The 20,019-nt window shown below is 36.1% G+C and overlaps 1 protein-coding gene across 2 annotated transcripts in view; it reads left to right on the top strand.

Moving 5' to 3' along the window:
- The first annotated feature begins 8,914 nt into the window (after positions 1-8,914).
- Positions 8,915-20,019, top strand: part of TOLLIP (toll interacting protein) — a 37,335-nt gene continuing 26,230 nt past the window's right edge. For both annotated transcript variants that reach the window (XM_070932922.1, XM_070932913.1), the window contains exons 1-3: positions 8,915-9,032; positions 17,507-17,656; positions 19,588-19,770. In XM_070932922.1, coding sequence (XP_070789023.1) covers positions 9,000-9,032; positions 17,507-17,656; positions 19,588-19,770 — 366 coding nt within the window. In that variant the 5' untranslated portion in view covers positions 8,915-8,999. The remainder of the gene's footprint in view (positions 9,033-17,506; positions 17,657-19,587; positions 19,771-20,019) is intronic.

The following is a 20,019-nucleotide window of genomic DNA, read 5'->3' as shown; positions in this document are numbered from 1 at the left end:
AGTATTGTTTTGCCCTTCGGCATGACCACCAGAGATGATAATATGTCCCTTTCTGTGATTTACATTTCCAGCACATTGGAGACGTATTTGGGAACATCTTGGCTAGGCGCGCCGGTGGGAGGTGCCATCGGTAGAACATTTTGTAAAGGTTTTCCTTATAGGGTATAGACAATGTCATCTTATAATTTATCTTCCACAAATTTTCCCACTTATCCAATTCAATAGTATATCCTATATTTTTGGCCCATGTTATCATATTCTCTTTGACAACCTCCTCTTCTAATTTGTATTTTAGTAGGTACTTATAAATTTTGGTAATCATTTTCTCATCTGTACTTTGTAATATTTTATCCAATTCATTTGGTTCATTTTGGAATCCGAATTGTGCCCGATCAGTTTTGTATCTTGATTCTATTTGCATGTATGGCCACCAATCAATGTCTATACCCTGATTTTGTAATTCTTGTCTTGTTTGTAATTCTCCTTCACTGTTCAATAGTTCTTTATAAGTCCTCATTTTCTCTATATCCATGGCATTGGGATATATTAATGCTTCCATTGTCAATAGCCATCGTGGAATCTTGGTATAGTGTTTTCTAATCTCTTGCCATGATTTGTACAATGATTCTCTGATAATATGTTGCTGGAAATATCCATGGTGCTTGTCCTTTCTCTCCCACAAAAAGGCGTGCCATCCGCGTTGTAATTCAAAGCCCTCTAGTGATAGCATTCTTTTATTCTTGAGGTCTAGCCAGTCCCTTATCCAGTTTAGCGATGCTGCTTTGTAATATATCTCCCAGTCCGGTAGGCCTAAACCTCCTTTTTCCCGAGTATCTTAAGTTATTTCTAACTCTTAAGATAAACTTAAAAAATACTAATTTCAGTAAGCTTTTCAGATTTATTACTAAGATCCGCCCCAAAAGAAATTAATCTTCCATTCTTCCTTTCTTTATATATTTTTTCCAGTCCTTCTTCAATAATACTTTCTTCTTCAGCATTGCTCCTCCCCCTGCTTTTATTTTCGTAAATTTTTGAATTTGGATTTGAGGTTGATGTATCTTTGGAATTCATTCTCTTCTTAGAATTGTTTCCTTTAATTTGAAACCCCCATTTTGATCTTCCTGCTTGTATAATCAATCACTTCATTCCTTAAATATTGATTCTGTCTATAAAGCCAAGGATTGTCACAGTAAAATTTATCAGTCTGCAGGAAAGAGTCTATTTGCTGCTTTTCAGTTAATTGCATAGAAGCCTCTACCAAAATTCCATCTTGATCCTGAAAGCCTCTTTTTTCTCCTCCAAAGTCACATTAGCCTGATTAATTTCTTTCTCTTTTCCAGCCAGCAAATCATTATTCTCCAAATTTTGATTTTGAACAGTCCTTTTAATTGATTCTAATATAACAGAAGTATGAAAATTTAAGAGTTCTTGTAAGACCTTTACAGTCACAACTTGTGAATTTGCTGGCTCATATAATAATGATCATCCATCCTTAATGTCAGCCATATTTCAGTTTTCACTTTAAATTTATTCAGCTATCAAGTCAATAAGTCCAATTATTTTCCACACAATTTAGAAGTATAAATTAGTTGAGGTCAATACCATAGTCTTTTCCATTCCACTTCCACTTTAAATCTTTTTCTTGATGTGTAATCCAGTAGCTTTAACAATGTTGCTAGCATTAACAAGCACTTTCACTATTAAGTTTCGTTTCCACGCCCTTAGACGCCATTTTTTCCCCTTTTAAACGGAGTTAAAGTTCAATACTTGCATTTTTTGTTCTCTTGATTTTGCTCTGCCAGCATCCAAGGTCAAAATTTCTTATAATCCTTAAAATTGCATTGCTGGTGTGGTCGCGACGCCTTGTTCTGCATAAAGCAGACTCGTCCCGGATCCGGAGCACTGAAGGGCTTTCAGGGAGCTCTCACCCTGCAAACCCCCGGCTTAAAAAAAAACCTGGGGGTCTAGGGGAGCTCTACCCAGACCCTTCTGCTCTTCTCTCCCTCTTTTTCCCTGGGGGAGTTTCAAGCTGCTAGACAGCTGATTTTCGCTGTTCTAGCGGCAAACGAAATCGCGGGGCTGGAGCTCCTAAAGGAGCGTTCATCGGAGATCGCAGAGCCACCGGAAGTCTGTCCTGAGCTTTCTTTTGCCAATTGGGCCCGCAATATTTGCTGAAATATTGAAATATATGACACTTGGATGTAAATACAGTATTTACATGTATATGATATTAGAATGTAAATCATAATGCATTACTGCAATGTAAGTATAGTTAATGTAGTATAAGAATATATAATTTCTTATACTAGTTACATAGGCAATACCACTTGCCTAAATTATCCTAAAGTCCCACAATGTTCATTGGATGCATAAAACTAAGCAATTCAGATTGTCTCATTTCATTCTTCAATAATCAAAATGAACATTTGCACTGTGCAGTGTAACCTTGTCTACAGAGTAAAGGTTTCTATTGGGAAATTTTTGTTTAACTCTATCCTTCCATTATATAAAACTGAAGGAATTAGGAATTTGCTTGTGAGAATTGTTATTATTTGGGTATATATTTCTTTTTCCATCCATTACAAAGCCTGGCAAAGGACATTTGTTTGTCATCTATATGTTCCCTAGGAGTTTGCTTGGATAATCTACAGCAGGGGTGTCAAACTCGTAGTGTCACAGCGGTGTCACATGACATATTGGGACTTTTCCCCCTTCGCTAAACATGGCATGGACATGGCCAACACATGACACATCCGGCCCGCAGGACATGAGTTTGACAGCCCTGATCTACAGCAAACAAAAAGCCCATGAATCCTGTTCAACCATTTTCAAGAAGGGTCACTCTTTTATGGAGGGATCTAAATAGATAGTACTTTTTATCCTTGTAAACATTTGATACCGAGCTAGAACAGTATTTTATGACTGGGTAAGAAGGGGAAGAACATGCAAAGATTTCAAGAACACGGCAAAATAATACACTTCCAGGATTTGCTTTTCTGTGCTCTACATGAGCAGAGTAAAACACAGCATGAGATCCATTTGGATGGCTAGGTATTTTATACTTCTCTTTCTGTTGCCAATTTATGGTGCTTCATTTACATAGCCTAATTTGCACTGAAACGGTGAGTCAACTTTAAGAAGTGGCAGAAGTCAGAGAGACTCCCCAGGGCTCCTTTGTTGAGGCAAATAAAAGCTGTACTTTACTTTCAGTGGCCATATTAAGACTGGTGGCAACTATTTGCAGCCAATGGAAAATTTTGTACTAGGCAGATACTAGACAAATGTTGTACTAGACAGAGAAAATATAGGAGCTGTCAGTTAAAACTTGCCCATTTCTAGACAGCAATATTTCTTCATACCCCAACATCAAACTACTGTATGTACATATGGTGAAAATATTGAAAAGGAAATATTGTTTATATTGTATTCTTTACTGCTGTTGCTACTGCCACTACATAAAGCTGTACAGATATTTAAGTGTGGCCCATAACATTTATTTTATAAAATATAAATGAAGTACAATTTATATTACTGGATGCAAAGAAATTGGTACAAGGAAGATTTACATTACCTCTATATTTTCATGCAAAAATCATTCTGTAAATAATAGGATTTATTTATTGTCTAGCATGCATTTGAATTATTTGTGTAGATTATTTTTTTTTTATAAAAGGTTTTATTAGCAGGTTCATTTTGAGTTGATGCTCCCTCAAAATATTAGTGCCCTGGAGGACTAAGATCATATTAATATATTTATAGAACATTTGTGATCAGAAAATTATGTACTCTCTATCTTGCATTAAGGCAAGGATGCGTTTTTATGGTATTACTATATCACTGTCTTGAATTGATGTATTTTATTATGAACATAGCTATCTATTTGGGGGCAATGCAAATTAAAATACAAACACTGGTAAAATTATGCATTAAAAAGGTAAGGTAGAAGACGGGAACGTTACTATACCTTATATTTTTGTGCAAAAAATATAAATGTATAGCCTTTTCATTTATGTGAATTACTTCTCCAAACTGTTCTTTAAAATTACACCAATATGTTGCCAATGCCATTAAGACTTCTATTATTTTATCTTTCCCATGGCTTCAATTTTCAATTTAATCACCAAAGTTATTATGAATTCATCAAATGTTTTTCTGCACCACTAGTTTCTGCTTCCCCTGGAATTCCAATTGGAAAATATAGTAACACCTGTCACAACTATTCATAATACCAACAGTTTCCTGAACTGCTCAGCAGGTGGCAATGGTGATTTCCACTCTTATTAACTTCAAAAAAGACTCCGTAGATTCCTTAATCTGGGTGTGTGACAGAAATAACAATACACCCCTCATAATGTGTCTGCTGGACTGGTACGGTGCTCATTCCTTTATTTATTTGATTTTTGCCCCATCTTTATTACTTTATAAGTAACTTAAGGCTGGGAACATATGCAATACTCCTATTTCCCCCAAACAACCCTGTGAGGTGGGTTGGGCTGAGAGAGAATGACTGACCCAGTCATCCAGCTGGCTTTCATGTCTTAGGCTGGATTAGAACACAGTCTCCTGATTTCTACACTAGCACCTTAACCACTACACCAAACTGGTTCCTTTAGGGCAGGGGTGTCAAACTCGCAGGCCACGGGCCGGTTGTGTCACGTGCTGGCCATGCCCACCCGTTTTAGCAAAGCGGGGTAAAGTTGCAATATGATATATGATGATGTTGACACCCTTGCTTTAGGGGGAATATTTATTATAATGTAGCAAATAGGACTCAGACAATTTATAGCAACTCTATTGTTTTATGTTATGCTCTGGCTTGAGCTATTTTCATTACAGGAATAATGACTGTAGTCATGAAAGAGGCCTGCTCTTTGGGCAGGACTATAAGAGAGGCAAATTAAAACACAGAGATATACTGACAATGAAATATTTTAAGTGTCATAATTTTCCCAGTGGTAATATATATATATCTATGAAAATGCTTTTCTTTGGAAAGGGTAAAAAAAAGGAAAAACCGAGGCTTTGAATTGCAATCCCAACGAGAAATGCCAGGAATACCTTGGTCTCAAAGAACAAAATATTCACTATTAGCCTGCTCTGCAGAATAATGAAGCTACAGCTTTAATATTTTGGATACATAATACAAAGACAAGAATCACTAGAGAAGACTTCAATGCATGGAAAAATCAAAGGCAACTGAATAGGAACCTAACAGTGGCTGCATACTATTACTTGTGACACAAGCATGGGCTTCAAGGAGTCAAAAGAAGCAATAAATGACAACCAATCCTGGTGCAACTATTTCCATCAGGTAACAAAGAATTATAAGCAACTAAGAAACAACTCCAGATCTGATAGTACATTTGATGTTCTTAAAATAATTTGATTGCTTGTTTTTTGTGTTTTTCAGCATGGTGCATTTTTTTTTAATTTAAAAAAAAATTAAAATTAGAGTAAAAAATTAATAATAGAGCAGAGTAAATGTGTAGCATTTTTTCAAGAGTCAGTTCCTAAATGATCAAGATGTAAAATTAACTTTTAAGCTTGCAACCCAAGCAAAATTATTCAAAGTCTATGCCTCTTAGTTATATTATGCTATACTGACAAACTATAACCATGCTTGCATAGTTAATTGTTTCAGCTGATTAAATGATGGCAGTTAAATTTGTAGGCTAATTAATTTGGATCAATGTGTCTGAAAATTTTGTGCCCAGGGACAACTTCAGCTTTGATGTTAAGATATTATGTTTATAGAGAATTTGTAACTTGCACCTTCTCAGCATGTCTGCATTATGGCAATTGCTCATGCTGTTATCCGATTTAGCCATGGACAACCATGACTGTAACCATTCCTTAAATTCTGCCTTTCTGAAAGAAAATTCTAGGTTGAAATAAACATGAAAACACCCTTTAAATCAAGTATAAGCCTTGCAGAAGTATTACAAAGATTCTTGGATAATTGTCATTAGTTTTTACAGAAATTTTAAATACATTTTTTCTTTTATTTCTAAAATACCCATTTTACATATGTATCATCACTTTGTTACACCAAGTTTATTATCTATTTGATTCAAAAGTATATATACATCTGATTGTAAGCCGTTCAGTTGGTATAGTGAGATGGATGGTGAACAAATTTAATACATAAAATTAGTTTGCTTAAAAACTATTTGTGTATAATATTGAAGTTTAACATGCGTGAAATTATAACTTTATCAACTGAAGTTACATTAAGATGTTTGTAAATCTTGTTACAAGTAGAATTATTTATTTATTTATTTTTTATTTATTAATTTAATTTGTATACCGCCCTTCTCCCAGAAGGGACTCAGGGCGGTGAACAGCCAAAATTAAAAAACATACAAATGCAAAAGTTAAGATAATTAAAAGAATTAAATCATTGGCTAATTAAAATCTACAGAAAAATAAGGATTCCTGGCTGTCTTCTGAAAACTGATTTTTGTCCTAGACCAGGTATGTCAAACTCAATTTAATTGAGGGCCACATCAGGATTGGGTTTGACCTTGGAGGGCCGGGTGTGGGGTGGCGTGGCCATGGTGGGTGAGGCCATAGTGGGCGTGACACGGAACTGCACCTCTGCAGTTAATGGTTTTATAAACTTATAAAAATAGGGAAGCAAATACAAGTAGAGAAATAAGTACTACCAGTGGGAAGATAACAGCTTTCTGTGTGCCTTGGTGTATAATCATGCTGGTCACATGATCACAAAGCATTTTTGGACAACGCTGGTTCCCTCGGCTAGGAAATGGAGATAAGCACTGCTCCCTAGAGTTGGACACAACTGGATAGGGGAAACCTTTATCTTTATATATGGCAGACTAAATGACAAAATCCACACTAGCTAAAATTTGATGTTATCTTTAATTCCACTACATCATAATCAATTTACTCAAGCTAGTAAAACAACACAGGTGCCTGCAACTTGTGTGTGTTTATGTATGTCAGATAAATTATCCATTACAAATGTCAAAATCTCTAATTGCACTATTCTCTTTCTGATTGATGGGATGTGACATATGAATTTTAATTAAATGATTGCCAATCTTGGCAACATGAAAGTTATGTTATTTAAATAAGTTTCAAATCATCAGACTAGGTTTCCCAATATATCACTCAGATTATAATACCTTTGTTCTGCTGAAAAAAGGAGTTGCAGAAGAGATGAACACTTCAGAAGGTAAAGAAAAAAGTGATTTTGAAGTAGTCATTTCATTCATACTTTAAGGGAGAAATCAATGTTCTAAGTTAGTTCTACGCCAATTTGTGTTCTAATATTTAGGCTTAATGCAAAGCAGGGTGCAGAAACACAGATGCCTCAGAACCATTCATTCCCACCTGCCTTCCCCACTTTTGGTTCTGTTTACATTTATTTTTTTCTCTTTTACTGTAAGTATTCATCATATAGCTCACAAGATAACAAAGGGAGTGAACATGTTTGGTATTTAACTGTCAGTCAACAGACTGACTTAGTAAGCACAGTTGATATTCTGATTCATGGCTGTCTATTGATAAAAAACCAAAACAGATGATACTGTAGTTGAAAAGAAAATATGCCACATCCTTCCCCTCATTTTAGACTGCAACCCTGTCTGCTGACCCAGACACAAGAATTGCACTGTGTTAACATTCACTACTGTATTCCAAACAGACTCCCTAAACCCAAGATTGGGCACGTAGGAAATATTGAAGGGATAGAATTATATTTCAAACTGCAGCAAGCTAGAAAAGAATATTTTAATCCACGTGATTGTCCAAAAGTACTTTTTTCCCCCAAGAGGCAACTGGATTTACGGGTTTTTCTTTGAATTCGTTTCGCTTCTCATCCAAAAAGCTTCTTCAGTTCTGACTGGATGGTAGAAGCAGCTTCTTGGATGAGAAGTGAAACGTCTTCAAAGAAAAACCAGAAAGTCCAGTTGCCTCTTGGGGGGAAAAAAAAACACCTTTGGGATAACCATGACCTGGATGACTGAGAATCTCCATAAAGACAAATCCATTTGATTCTTTAAAAGCAAACATTTCTCAGCAACTAAAAGCCTTTCCCTTGGTGCTTACTTCGAAAAAAACCCTCCTTAAGCATCCCCAAACAGAATCTCTCTGCAGTCTGAGGCATTCTTTCCATCGCCTTATTCTTAATTTTGTGTTGCATGAGACAATGCTCCTCAAACGTTACAGCTGGGGTTTTCTACTGTTTTATTTCGGCCTGTATGTCTCCCTTCTCGGCTCTTGGAGTGACTGGAAGACGAAGGGCGATTCTAAGGCAGTCGCAAAGACCGCCAATCCAAAAAAATAAGAGGGGGGGAGCGATACCAATGACAAATAAAAAAAAAAATCCCGAATAAAAAGCATCGCCTTAGGGTCAATTTTTTAGTCAGCGTTAAATTATCTTGCCCTGCCCACCCGGTTGTGCCAACCAATCGGATGACTCCCGGCGTCAAGGCAACGGGACCCTAGTCTTCTACTCGCGAGGTCTGAAGCTGAGGAAGCGGCATTATGGTTGCTTAGACTAGTGACGTCAATAACGGCGAAGAAAGAAAGTCGAACGGTTCAAATAATTTCAAGTAGCTGTTAGGCAGTATTGTGTACATAACGCTCGGCAGTTCCTGAGTGAGCCCTCCCCTCCCCGCATGCCCCTCCCCCGTTCGGTGTGAATGCTCGCCTAGTCCCGCGTTCCCTCAGCAAACCGTCACCGGCCAAAAGCCGGTGGAAAATGACCGAGGAAAGGACGACGTTATAAGACCGGAATTTCCTCTTTTTTGACGCATGCGCCTGGCCACATAGCGGTTCGCCCGGCGGCGCCGGCTACCAAGGGAGCCTCGGGCGCAAGCGCAGTGCTAAATAGCGGTGGATTTGGGGGCGTGGCGACAGAGAGAGAGAGAGAGAGAGAGAAACCGAGTGGGGGGGGGAAATCGGCCGAGCTTTCCTGTTTGGAGCATCGGCCGATCGCGGCGAGAGAGGAAGGAAGTCTTGCGGGTGGTGCCATGGCGACCACCGTTAGTACACAGCGGGGCCCGGTGAGTCGTGTTTGCTTGAAGACCCGGGGACTTTCCATTTCTTCGCTCATCTTTAATCTTCACAAGGGGATAGTGGGGTGTGTGTGGGGGGGGTGTTTTGGGGATGTGTCCGGAGGGTTCCGCAGCGGCCTCTTCCGTCCTCTCCTCTTTCCTGGCACATTGGCGTAGCGCTTAGGCGCCGGTTGACAGCCTGGTTGTCGGTAAAGGCAGGCGGGCAGCTCCAGGGCCGTGATGGCCTTGTGAACGGTAGGCGGAGTCAGAGGTCACCCGGGCTAGAGTCACTTCCAGAGGCAAAAATTCAGCTGGCCCGGAGGGCGAGGAAAACCTCAAGGGAAAAAAAAAAGAGCTTGAGTGGGGCGGCCTTTGTGACATGAAAAGCTCCTCAAATTAAAACCAGCCTGTTGGTTGGGTCTAATTTTTCGGGCTTTTTCAGGCTGAGATTTTTCTCCGTAGTAAATAATGGGGCCATGAACCTAGAGTTTTTTTTAAAAAAAAAAAGAGGAAAAAAAATTCCAAAAGAGAAATCCTTGACTTAAAGAAGGATAATATTGTCGCGTTTCTATATTCCCTTCATTTACTAAAGCGTTCTTTTTATAGAGTTTGGCTGTAATTACCTTTTTTTTTTTTTTTTGGCTATTGCATTATCTTATTGTTTGACTTTGCTAATAAAGTAGCTTGTTTCAGTTATTTCTGCTTAGTCAGAAGCATGTCTGTTTCATCTAAGACAAGGGATCTCATGGACAGTTTACCTTTTCAAACATTTGGGGTAGGAAGGGTTTTTTTTTTTTTGTCCAAAAGTTGGATGTATACTTTTGTATCTTCGCTATTTATTAATGATTAATTAATGTGTTGGCTTTATTTTGAGATTGAATTGCTCGACCTGTTGTACGTCTCTTTAAAAGGATGTATTGGAAGATTGTAAGATGAAGCAATCCATCTAACTGAAATGGCAGTGATTATTAAAAGTCAGCATGGATTTGTTAAGAACAAATAGAAATAACTATATATATATATATATATCTCATCTGCCATCATCAGGCTTATGTGAGGAGTCTTTTGTATATATCATCAGGCTTATGTGAGGAGTCTTTTGTATATATATATATATATATGCAAAAGACTCCTCACATAAGCCTGATGATGGCAGATGAGATTCTGTCGAAACGTCGCTTCTACCCTTTTAGGGATATATCCACAATTACACAGGAAGAAACCCGAAATATTAACTATACACACATATATACCCGTGAAAACTTACATAGACAAATATATATATATATATATACACACACATATACATATATATACATATACATATATATATATGTGATATTTTTGTAATCAGGGTTTTTCCTATGGAAAAACCCTGATTACAAAAATATCACACATTTATACCTATGAATTAAAAGGAATATATATATATATATATATATATATATATATATATATAAATGTATATATATATATATATATATGTACACACACACACACACACATATATATATTGTATTGTATTGTATTATATTTATTATATTATATTATATTTATTATATTATATTATATTATATTATATTATATTATATTATATTATATTATATTATATTATATTATATTATATTATATTTATTATATTATATTATATTATATTATAATATTAATTATATTATATTATATTATATTTATAAGCTGATGAAGGGAGAAGAACTTGTGGCTCAGAGTTAATACAACTGCCTAACATGCAGGCAGCCCAAGTTCGAATCCAAGTAAGGGTATGGCTAGCTGATGAGAGCTAAATAGCTTGAAATAGATCTATACTAGTCTCCCTTTATTTCTTTATCAGCAAAATAAATTATATAAAATTTAGATTGTGGGAATGTTAATTTTGATTTGAACAATTAATATAACATTATTATTTGATAATGATTTAATAATTTGATATTATTTGATAAAATTGCCCATTAGATGTTGTTTAGTAAATATGAATTTGTAGTGATATGTCCAGTAAGTGCATCCATAGTAGGTACATAGTTGCAACATGTTTTCATCAAACTCCAATGGAGTATGAACTCAAGTTTTAGGATTTTACTTGGGTTGAAAAGATGGTGACAATACTTGGTAGGTTTTTAAATGACCCATACCTAGGTAAGTTATCTAATACACCAGAGCAATATTTCTCATCCTAGATAACTAGGTGGGCTCAACTCCCAGGATTTCTCAGCCAGCATGCTGGAAGTTGAAGTCTACATGTCTTAAATTTATTAAGGTTGAGAAACACAGTTCTCATCCAAGAAGCTTCTTCAGCTCTGACTGGATGGTGGGGAATGGAAGGATTTATACTCCTTGCAGACAGTTGGACATTTGCATTCTTTTAGCAGTTGTTAAGGTCACCTGGAGATTTATCTATGTCATCAGGGTCACCTGAGTGGTGCAAATTGGTGTGGAGCCTTCTTGGAACTGTTGAAAGGACTGTGTTGTAGATTGGAGATAGATGACGTTGTATCCCTCTCCTTCTGTTGTGAGAGGGCTGTTCAATTTTGACATAGATGGTCTTTTTGACTCCTCTTTCAAACCAGCGGTCATCTCTGTCCAGATTGTGGACTTTGCTGCCTGGCCACTCATTTGAAGATAGGAATATTACAATCACAAGAATTTATTGTCCAGACCTTTCCTTAGGTCTTAGGTCCAGTTTTATGTACTACATTTTAGATAGGATTCACACAAACTGGAACAATTTAAAGAACAACCAGAATGATAATCAGAGGACTGGAAACTAAGTCTTATGAGAACAAAGAAAGAGCAAACTCAGTATGTTTAGCCTTAGAAAAAAGATAACTGAAGGAACGTATTGTAGTATTCAGGCCATCTGAAGAGATATGTCACTTTGAAAAAGATGAAAACCTCATTGCCTTACACAGCTGGAGACAAAATAATGATCTTAAGTTATAGGAAGGTATATTTCAGTTAAATGAATGTAAAAAAAATAGTATCAGCAGTCTGACAGTGGCATCAATTAACCAGAACTGTAGTGGTTTCATTGAATGTGTTTAAGTAGAAACTGAACAGATATATTAATGTATAAAGTTTATTTCATAAAAATGGAAAGAGGTTAGGATCTTGGAATTCTCACATTCCTTGATTTTTTGTTTTATAAAAAGGGATTGAAGTATTTTAAATTTTGAAAAGTTAGGCTTTTTTAATCTTCTGCTCTGTTCCCTATTGGAAGTACCGTAATAATGAAAGCTGATTTGCTGGTAGTTATTTCAAAATTTGACTTTAATTTGACTGCAAGAGAACCAAAATGGACTAAATTTAGCAAATCATAGTCCATAAATACCAAACAGCATAGCCATGTACCAGACTACCATAGCCATGACTCCAGATATCAGGACTATAAATAAATAAAATATGTTTCTTGTTTGGGACAAATTGGGAGAAATGAATTGGTCGTCTGCATTTTAATTAAAAAATGTGTTGATACAAAGTTGACCATTCTATCTTCATGCCTTCTGGTCCTTGATAATGCTCATGTCTGACTGCATTTTTATTTCTATTTAATATATTCAAGAAGAAAGTGTATTGTGTTATCCTGCATTCCTTATGACAGAGGTCCCCAACCTATGGGCTACAGCCCACTAGTGGGCTGTGAGCTGTTTGCAATGGGGCCACAGAAACAGCGGGTGAGAGTGTGCATGCACATGTGCATCCCCACTTGTTTCAGCAGATGAGTGTGTACACGTGTGCTCCATTTACACAAATGGAATTGCGTATGCATGCTTGCCAGCCGCTTGCAGGGGACCATCCGCTTCCCCCCTCCCCGTCAGTTTGCAAAGCCAGAAAGATTGGAGAACTCTGCCTTATAGTACCATCTTAGGCTTCTCAAATAATTAGATGTAGAGGTATGCAATAAATGAATAGTGCAGAATAGCATATTGACTCACATTTTTATTTCCTGTACCTATACTGCTTCTGGTTTTTTGGTTTTGCAATTTGGCTAGTCATTCTCTCTTAGCCCTAGGAAGAAGACAGTGATAAACCACTTCTGGAATTCTTGGCAAGAAAACTACAGGAACAAGTCCAGATGATTGCCAGGAGTCAGCAGTGACTTGAAGGCGTGCATGCGTGCACACACACATACGGTGTACACACGTACACACACACACACACACACACACACACAAATAGTATTTAGGGAAATATAAACATCTTCATTTGATTGGGGAAACATATGAATATTTAAAACACACAAAGCTTATGCTTTTGCTTCTTTGAAGATACAGTATATAAGAAGTCCTAACAGTGCAGACAGAAACCTTTTGTATCTGTATGGTTCATTCATCAGCTTATGATTCACATTTGCTAAGAAATAGTGATTCAGATTTGAATAAGACATAGTGGACCAAATAAAGGCCTGAGATAAGAAACAGCTATTAAATCTAGTTTATATAAAAACAATCATTAAACTTAATACATATTGTTCTCTCCTGGCTTATACACATCCACACATTTTATGCATTGGCTTCAGCAGTGTCATCCATTCATTTTTTTTAACCCATTCACTTTTTCATTATATATTTATAAATTAATGCAGTGTATATGAGTGCCCATGGGCAGCAATTCACCATTCATTTACTTCCTCTCTCCTTATTTTATTACATACAATTCTACATTCAGTTTTTAGGTTTTGCGGGACACATTCATCTCTCACTTCAGTAGAAGTAAGCATACTGTTATGCACAAAATTTTTCTTAGTTTGACATTCATTCTTCAACACAATCTACATTCTGTTTCTTATCTTTTTCCTAACATTTGAACAGCTTATTTTTTAAAAAATCCATTTTCCCCATTTGAGGCACATAAATAATGTCTGTTCCACTTATTTGCCAGCACTGTATTTAACTTGCAGATGCTCATTCCACTTTGTAAAACAGAACTATTGTTGGTTTTTATAAATACTTTTCCACAGCCATTCCTCTTCTGCAATAAAATTTAACTATCACTGCACATCGTTCTCAGTATCTGAGTTGGTTCCCAGAAGATTCAAACAGACTTATGTGAACAACCAATGACAAACTTGTCTGTTACCGAGAAAGACACTGGCCTCCTCACTGGTTTATAGAAAAATTGTGAAAAAGAGAATCAGAAAGTCCTTGCCTAATGTAGATGGGGATATATTGGACCTAAACTGAAAATAGTACAGTTGCTGAAATTCTTATGCCCATACCTTTTTCATTTTGGTATATTTTGTAAAGGGAACTCTAAGAATTGTGCTCAGAAAAGAACTGCTTTCTGTTTTGGCAGCTGCCAAAGAACATGACATTTAGCTAACAACATGACATAATTGTCATACATACACATACATCTACATCCTTAACCACAACAGTTCTAATGCTACCAGGAGCATTCCTTACATGAATATTTATCCATGAATGTGTTAATCAGCTGAGGGGCATCACTTATCCTTGTCTTACTCCAGGTTTAATATTGAACCACTTGTAAGGATTTCATTCTCACATAGATGTTACTTCTATCGTATAATGCTCTTATCACTTCCCACAGCTAACTTTCTTCAGTCCTGCCGCGGGATAAGTCATTCTATAATTAACTTAATTAGTTGTTTTTGCTAAATAAAAAAAAATTGCTTCCTCATATTCATACTTTGCTCACTGATTATTGAACAAAAATCTACAATTACAGCTCCTTACTTGCTGTGGCTGGGGGAAGAAGAGTGGTCATGTGTGTCTGCCGCTCACACAAATGGAGTGCATGCGCTTGCCCGCCACTTGCACAAGTGGGGATGCGCTCACTGCTTCCACGGCCCTATTCGGAACAGCTCACAGCCCAGTAGTGGGCCGCAGCCCAGGGGTTGAAGACCCCTGGTCTAAACGACCCAGTCACAAGTCAAGAACTACCTATATAGAGGAACAAGAAAAATAATTGCATTCTTCCACTTGTCAGTCAAAGATGCATTTCCCCCCAGAGGAATGTTACTTGCTCAGTTGTTACATAATCACCAGATCCATATTTTAGTATAAAACACCCAAACCTGCAACTGACTATTTTCAGCAGTGTTTATAACTTCTTTCTCATATTTTTATCTCTGCCGTTAGCATTTATAACATTGTTTTGGCAAGTGAATAAAAATCAAGCTTTGCAACTCCATATAATCACTTTAAATAACATACCAATCTGACTTAAGTCTATAGATAATTTAAAGATGCATTTTATCTGTTTTTTTAAATGAACAGTGGTTGAGGTTTGTGGCTTCATTGATAATCAAAGATGACATATGATATACTATAACATTATATTTATTACAGATAATGCAATGTAGTGGAAATACAAAGTTACCCAATTCTAATTCAAAAGAAGAGGAAAATCTTTCATGGAAGAAAGACCTAAACTATTTTTTACATTATAGTATCAACTGTGAAAATAATTTCAGTATTTATACTTTCAGATGTAAAATCTCTAAAGTCTAGATTAGATGAGAATAATTTTTTTCTTTTAATAATCCTAGATAAATGCATACTATTATAGAATATTGGAATATTTTACTTGTTCCAATTACCCTCTTCTTCATTGAGATTTTAGTGGTAGAGTATGAGCAGTGTGAGTAATGGTAATAAGGGATGTTCTGGGAATGATTATTAGCACATGAAAATGATGGGTATAGTAAGAATCATAAAGAACTATTAAATAGAATATAGAAATGGATACAGCACTTTATTGCCCAAAAAATATTTTAGCACAGATATATGTAACTTGTAGCCTATAGAATATTCTGAGACCTTATTCCAAATTTTGTAGTGGCAGCATATTGCCAGGAAGGGTAGCTAAACTCACATTTTCAGAGGATAATATTCTTTTGAATTATATACGTAGTACGTGAAATTTGACAATTGGAGGTTGTAAATGGATTCTTTATGCCATTATATGGCTAACAGGCTAATATTAAAGCATTGGAAAGATAAATATATGGCCTCATTCAATCCTGAACTGATTACACTTGCCACTATGAGTGGAATGCCTATAAATGTAAACTGTATGGACAAGTATGAAATATAGGACTCATTTATACACAGCACAATAAGTTAAAAAAAGCACAATAGCTTTATGTTAGAAAAATACACATACACATATACATTTACTTAGATATTTACATTGTAACTACTGTTGACACAACATACATTTTATAGGTTTTTTTTTTCCTATTGTATTTTTCACTTTTTTAAACCACCAGTTATGTATTTTTTTTGGCAATAGATGTATCTGTGTTTTGTTCTTTCTTGTTTTCTTTTTCTGTTATTTTAAAAATAAAATAAATTATTTTACAAATAAGGCAAATATATGTGTCCCAGGATAAAAAATGCAAAATGGAATTTGGGTTGGTCACTTTTACTTCCTTCGCCTGAACTGAAATTCTTTCTCTTTTGTCCTTGAAGACATTTTGGTATGGGGTAAGCAAGTGAAAATAGGAACAAGTTATATTTGTATTGCTATTAAAATGTGTGTTAGTGCTTAATTTTAGAATTTGCAGCGTGGATACCAAAGAATGAGAACACTAAGAAAGACACCAGGATAATAGTAAATCTTGAAAATGATTTATTAAGAAATTGTCCCTGAATCAGAAGGAACCAATCTCAAACAGCTGGACGAACCCAAGTGGCATGGAAGGTTTCCAGAACTTGACTCATGAGGAAGTATGCTAGAAGGGCAAATCTTATAGCTCTTTTTTCCAGTCTTCCACTGTTTGAAATGTTCACCCTGGTGCTGGGATAAGTAGCATGGAGGAAATTAATGTCTGTATTTACATTGATTGGAGAGTAAGGGATTACAAGAGAGTGAGCAGGCACATGGCTGGAAATATACAAAAGAAATTAATGAACAGTGGCTGATTCCCTAGCACTCTTGAGCTGTCAGCCAGAGGACTAATCAACTAATTAAGATCATAGAGCTGAGCTTGTTAACTTGCAGTTAGTACTTTTTAGGGATGAGCTGTGCTGCAGAGAAAAGCAGCTCAGGAAGAGATGGCTTGTTTAAGCAATCTTTCCACTCTGTAAGGTGAGGAGGGGAAAGCAGGTCAGCAACAGGGCAATGCAATACTGTAATGGCAAACACATGATTAAGAGAGAGACATTACAAATGTTGTAAATGTATGCATTGGTTGCAAGTTACTTTTTCCTCACAGTCCTGATTCTGAGTGGGCCTCTATTGAAGCAGTTGCTAAACAAAGACGACATATATAGTGCAGTATGCTTACTTATATATTAAATTGTTCTAAAATAAAACAACATGGAATTATTCTCATAGGGAACATGTTAAAGATATGACCCATATGGTATGTGTGAAATATAAAGAATGGTTAGAAGCAGAAAAGAATGGAATATTGGAAATAGATACATTTAAAGAAGGCAGTTGGATGGATGAGAATACAGAGGGTATTATCTAACTGGGTTATGTGTTTTCCTCCATAGGTATATATTGGTGAACTTCCTCAAGATTTCCTTCGTATCACCCCAACGCAGCAGCAACAACAAATCCAATTAGATGCTCAGGCAGCTCAGCAATTACAATATGGAGGAGCTATGGGTACTGTTGGGAGACTGAGTATCACCGTAGTGCAGGTATTTTAAAAAGTACACTTTAAAATATATGTTTCCATGTCAGCCTATAAAATCAAAAGAGCATCACTGGCTTCTGGCTAATAATCATTATGCGTTGTTCTTATGGGGCAAAACAAATTATATGTGTAGTAAGCATAAATTATTTTTAGAATTGTATAACGTTGTAGTACAAACTATCTCTAAAACCATTAATCAGCCTCTACTATGAGCATATACATTTAGTTAATATATAGTTTTTTTATTAGGAGGTTTTTAATCATCTAACATCAGGTACATAAGATGTCTGAATGTGGTCCAGGAGGTTACAGATTCATTCCTCTACAAGGGACTGGTCTCAGTTTCATTAACAGAGACTGCTCTTTTGTGTATGTGTGTGGGGGGGGGGGGGGGGAGGGGGGGTGGAATGGATGGACCCAGAAGATCTAAATACAATCCAGTGGTCAACATCAATTTCCTTGGCAAAGTGTCTAAAACATGGGTAACTGCTTAGATCCAGACATTCTTGGATGAAGAAGATTTTTGTATTTAGACACTAAAATGCCCTAATTGCTGTTGGATAGGTGTTTCTAAAAAATTGTGATGAGAGCTTTCTGCTTAACCCCATCATATTTATGCCATGGGATTTTGCAAAGTCCCATTTTGTCCCTCATGTTCACTGCCTATATGAACAGCTGGATAAGAATATTGAGTCGTTAAGAATAAATGCCCTTTCTAAGCTAATGGCAGTCAGTTCCATTAGTCCTTTAAATGAGATTGAGGGGAGACAGTAGAATGCTGAATTAATGTCTGGCTGCAGTAATCAAGGCCAAAAAGCTGAATTTTAATCTAGATGAGAGAATACCTCATCTATAAAGCATATAGCTTTAAACTAATCCCTTAAAAGATCAAGGCTGTAATTTGAGATTGGGGGGTGTGGAGTTCCTGAATCCATCTTTGATAGAAGAGACACAAGATCTTTGTGACATAAAGCATCTTTCTCCAGCTTAGGTTGTACCTTTGCTTGGTACAACCTAATGGAGGTAGCCTTGTTTGATAGTCTGATAAATTTTGTTTAGATTACAGTAGTATATTATAAACAAAGTTTTCCTTGAAGAAGTTTTGCAAAATTCAGTTAATACAAAATACTACAGTGGCAAAATTGGAACTGAGTGATGCAAACATATACTGCAGCTTTCTTTGCCATCTTCACTAGCTCCCACTTCATTTCTAATTCCAATTCAAGTTTCTGGTTTTTACCTATTAATTCCTTCAGGGCTTGGTTCTACATTAACCAAATGTCTCTTTTCTGTGTTTTTAAAAGGGTAATTTTAAATTCAGGTTTTTAGGTTTTTTTACAGATGTATAGTAAATGAGCTTTGCTGGTGACTATCATGATATTTCAACCTAATTTTAGGAAAAAATAGTGAATATTTTCTAGGAGAAAGTAGTTTTATCATTTGGTTTTGAACTTTTTTGATAAGATATGTCTTTTGGAATTGTTTGGGGTATAATTTTCTGCTGGCCATTTTGTTCAGCCAAGTAATTTCTCTGTAATGTTTGTTTATATTTCTCTGAATTTTGTAATGGGCAATCACCGTATGTAAATCATATGTAACCATATTCTCCAAATACCATATATAAACATATTCCCCTTTGAAGACATTGTATGTAATCCAGAGTGTTATGGAAGGATGGCCTTGATTTTATTTAAGCTTTGTAGAAAACAACTTTTTTTGGTTGATCTGATTAATATTGTAGTACTTATGTAATTGAGCTTTTACATGGTTGAGAGAATCATTATACGTTGACTTGGATTGAATTAGAATAGAATAGAATATTCTAATTCTAATAGAATAGAATTATGTAGATGTTTTAGCCGGGAATTTGTATAATAGAAATAATACCTTAAAAATTCATTCCTTTTATGGGTGTAGTTTTTTTTTTTCTTTTAGGCAAAATTGGCAAAAAACTATGGCATGACGCGCATGGATCCATACTGCAGAATACGACTTGGCTATGCTGTCTATGAAACACCCACTGCTCATAATGGAGCCAAAAATCCTCGATGGAACAAAGTTATTCAGTGCACTGTCCCTCCTGGGGTAGATTCTTTCTATCTTGAGATATTTGATGAGGTAAGATGGAAAAGGGTGGTGGTGGTGTTTTAACTACTTTCACAATGCCTTGCCATTCAAGTTCTCTGAAGCCTCTCTACCACCAGTTTCTTTCAAGTCTCAACTATGCTACTTTTCATATCCATACTTGCAGCCCTCCCACTTGTGTTGCTGCCATAATTGGATAGCAGTTAACAGAAGCTCCCACATATATACACTGTAGGTGTATCAGCAGGATACCACAAAGTAGAATATAGTTGATGGTTTGGA

The sequence above is a fragment of the Pituophis catenifer genome, unplaced genomic scaffold, assembly GCF_029215685.1.
Source record: "Pituophis catenifer annectens isolate HBS135680 unplaced genomic scaffold, rPitCat1.0.hap2 SCAF_1, whole genome shotgun sequence".
In the NCBI taxonomy this organism is placed as follows: domain Eukaryota; kingdom Metazoa; phylum Chordata; class Lepidosauria; order Squamata; family Colubridae; genus Pituophis; species Pituophis catenifer.
This window is presented reverse-complemented; position numbering and strand designations above follow the sequence as displayed.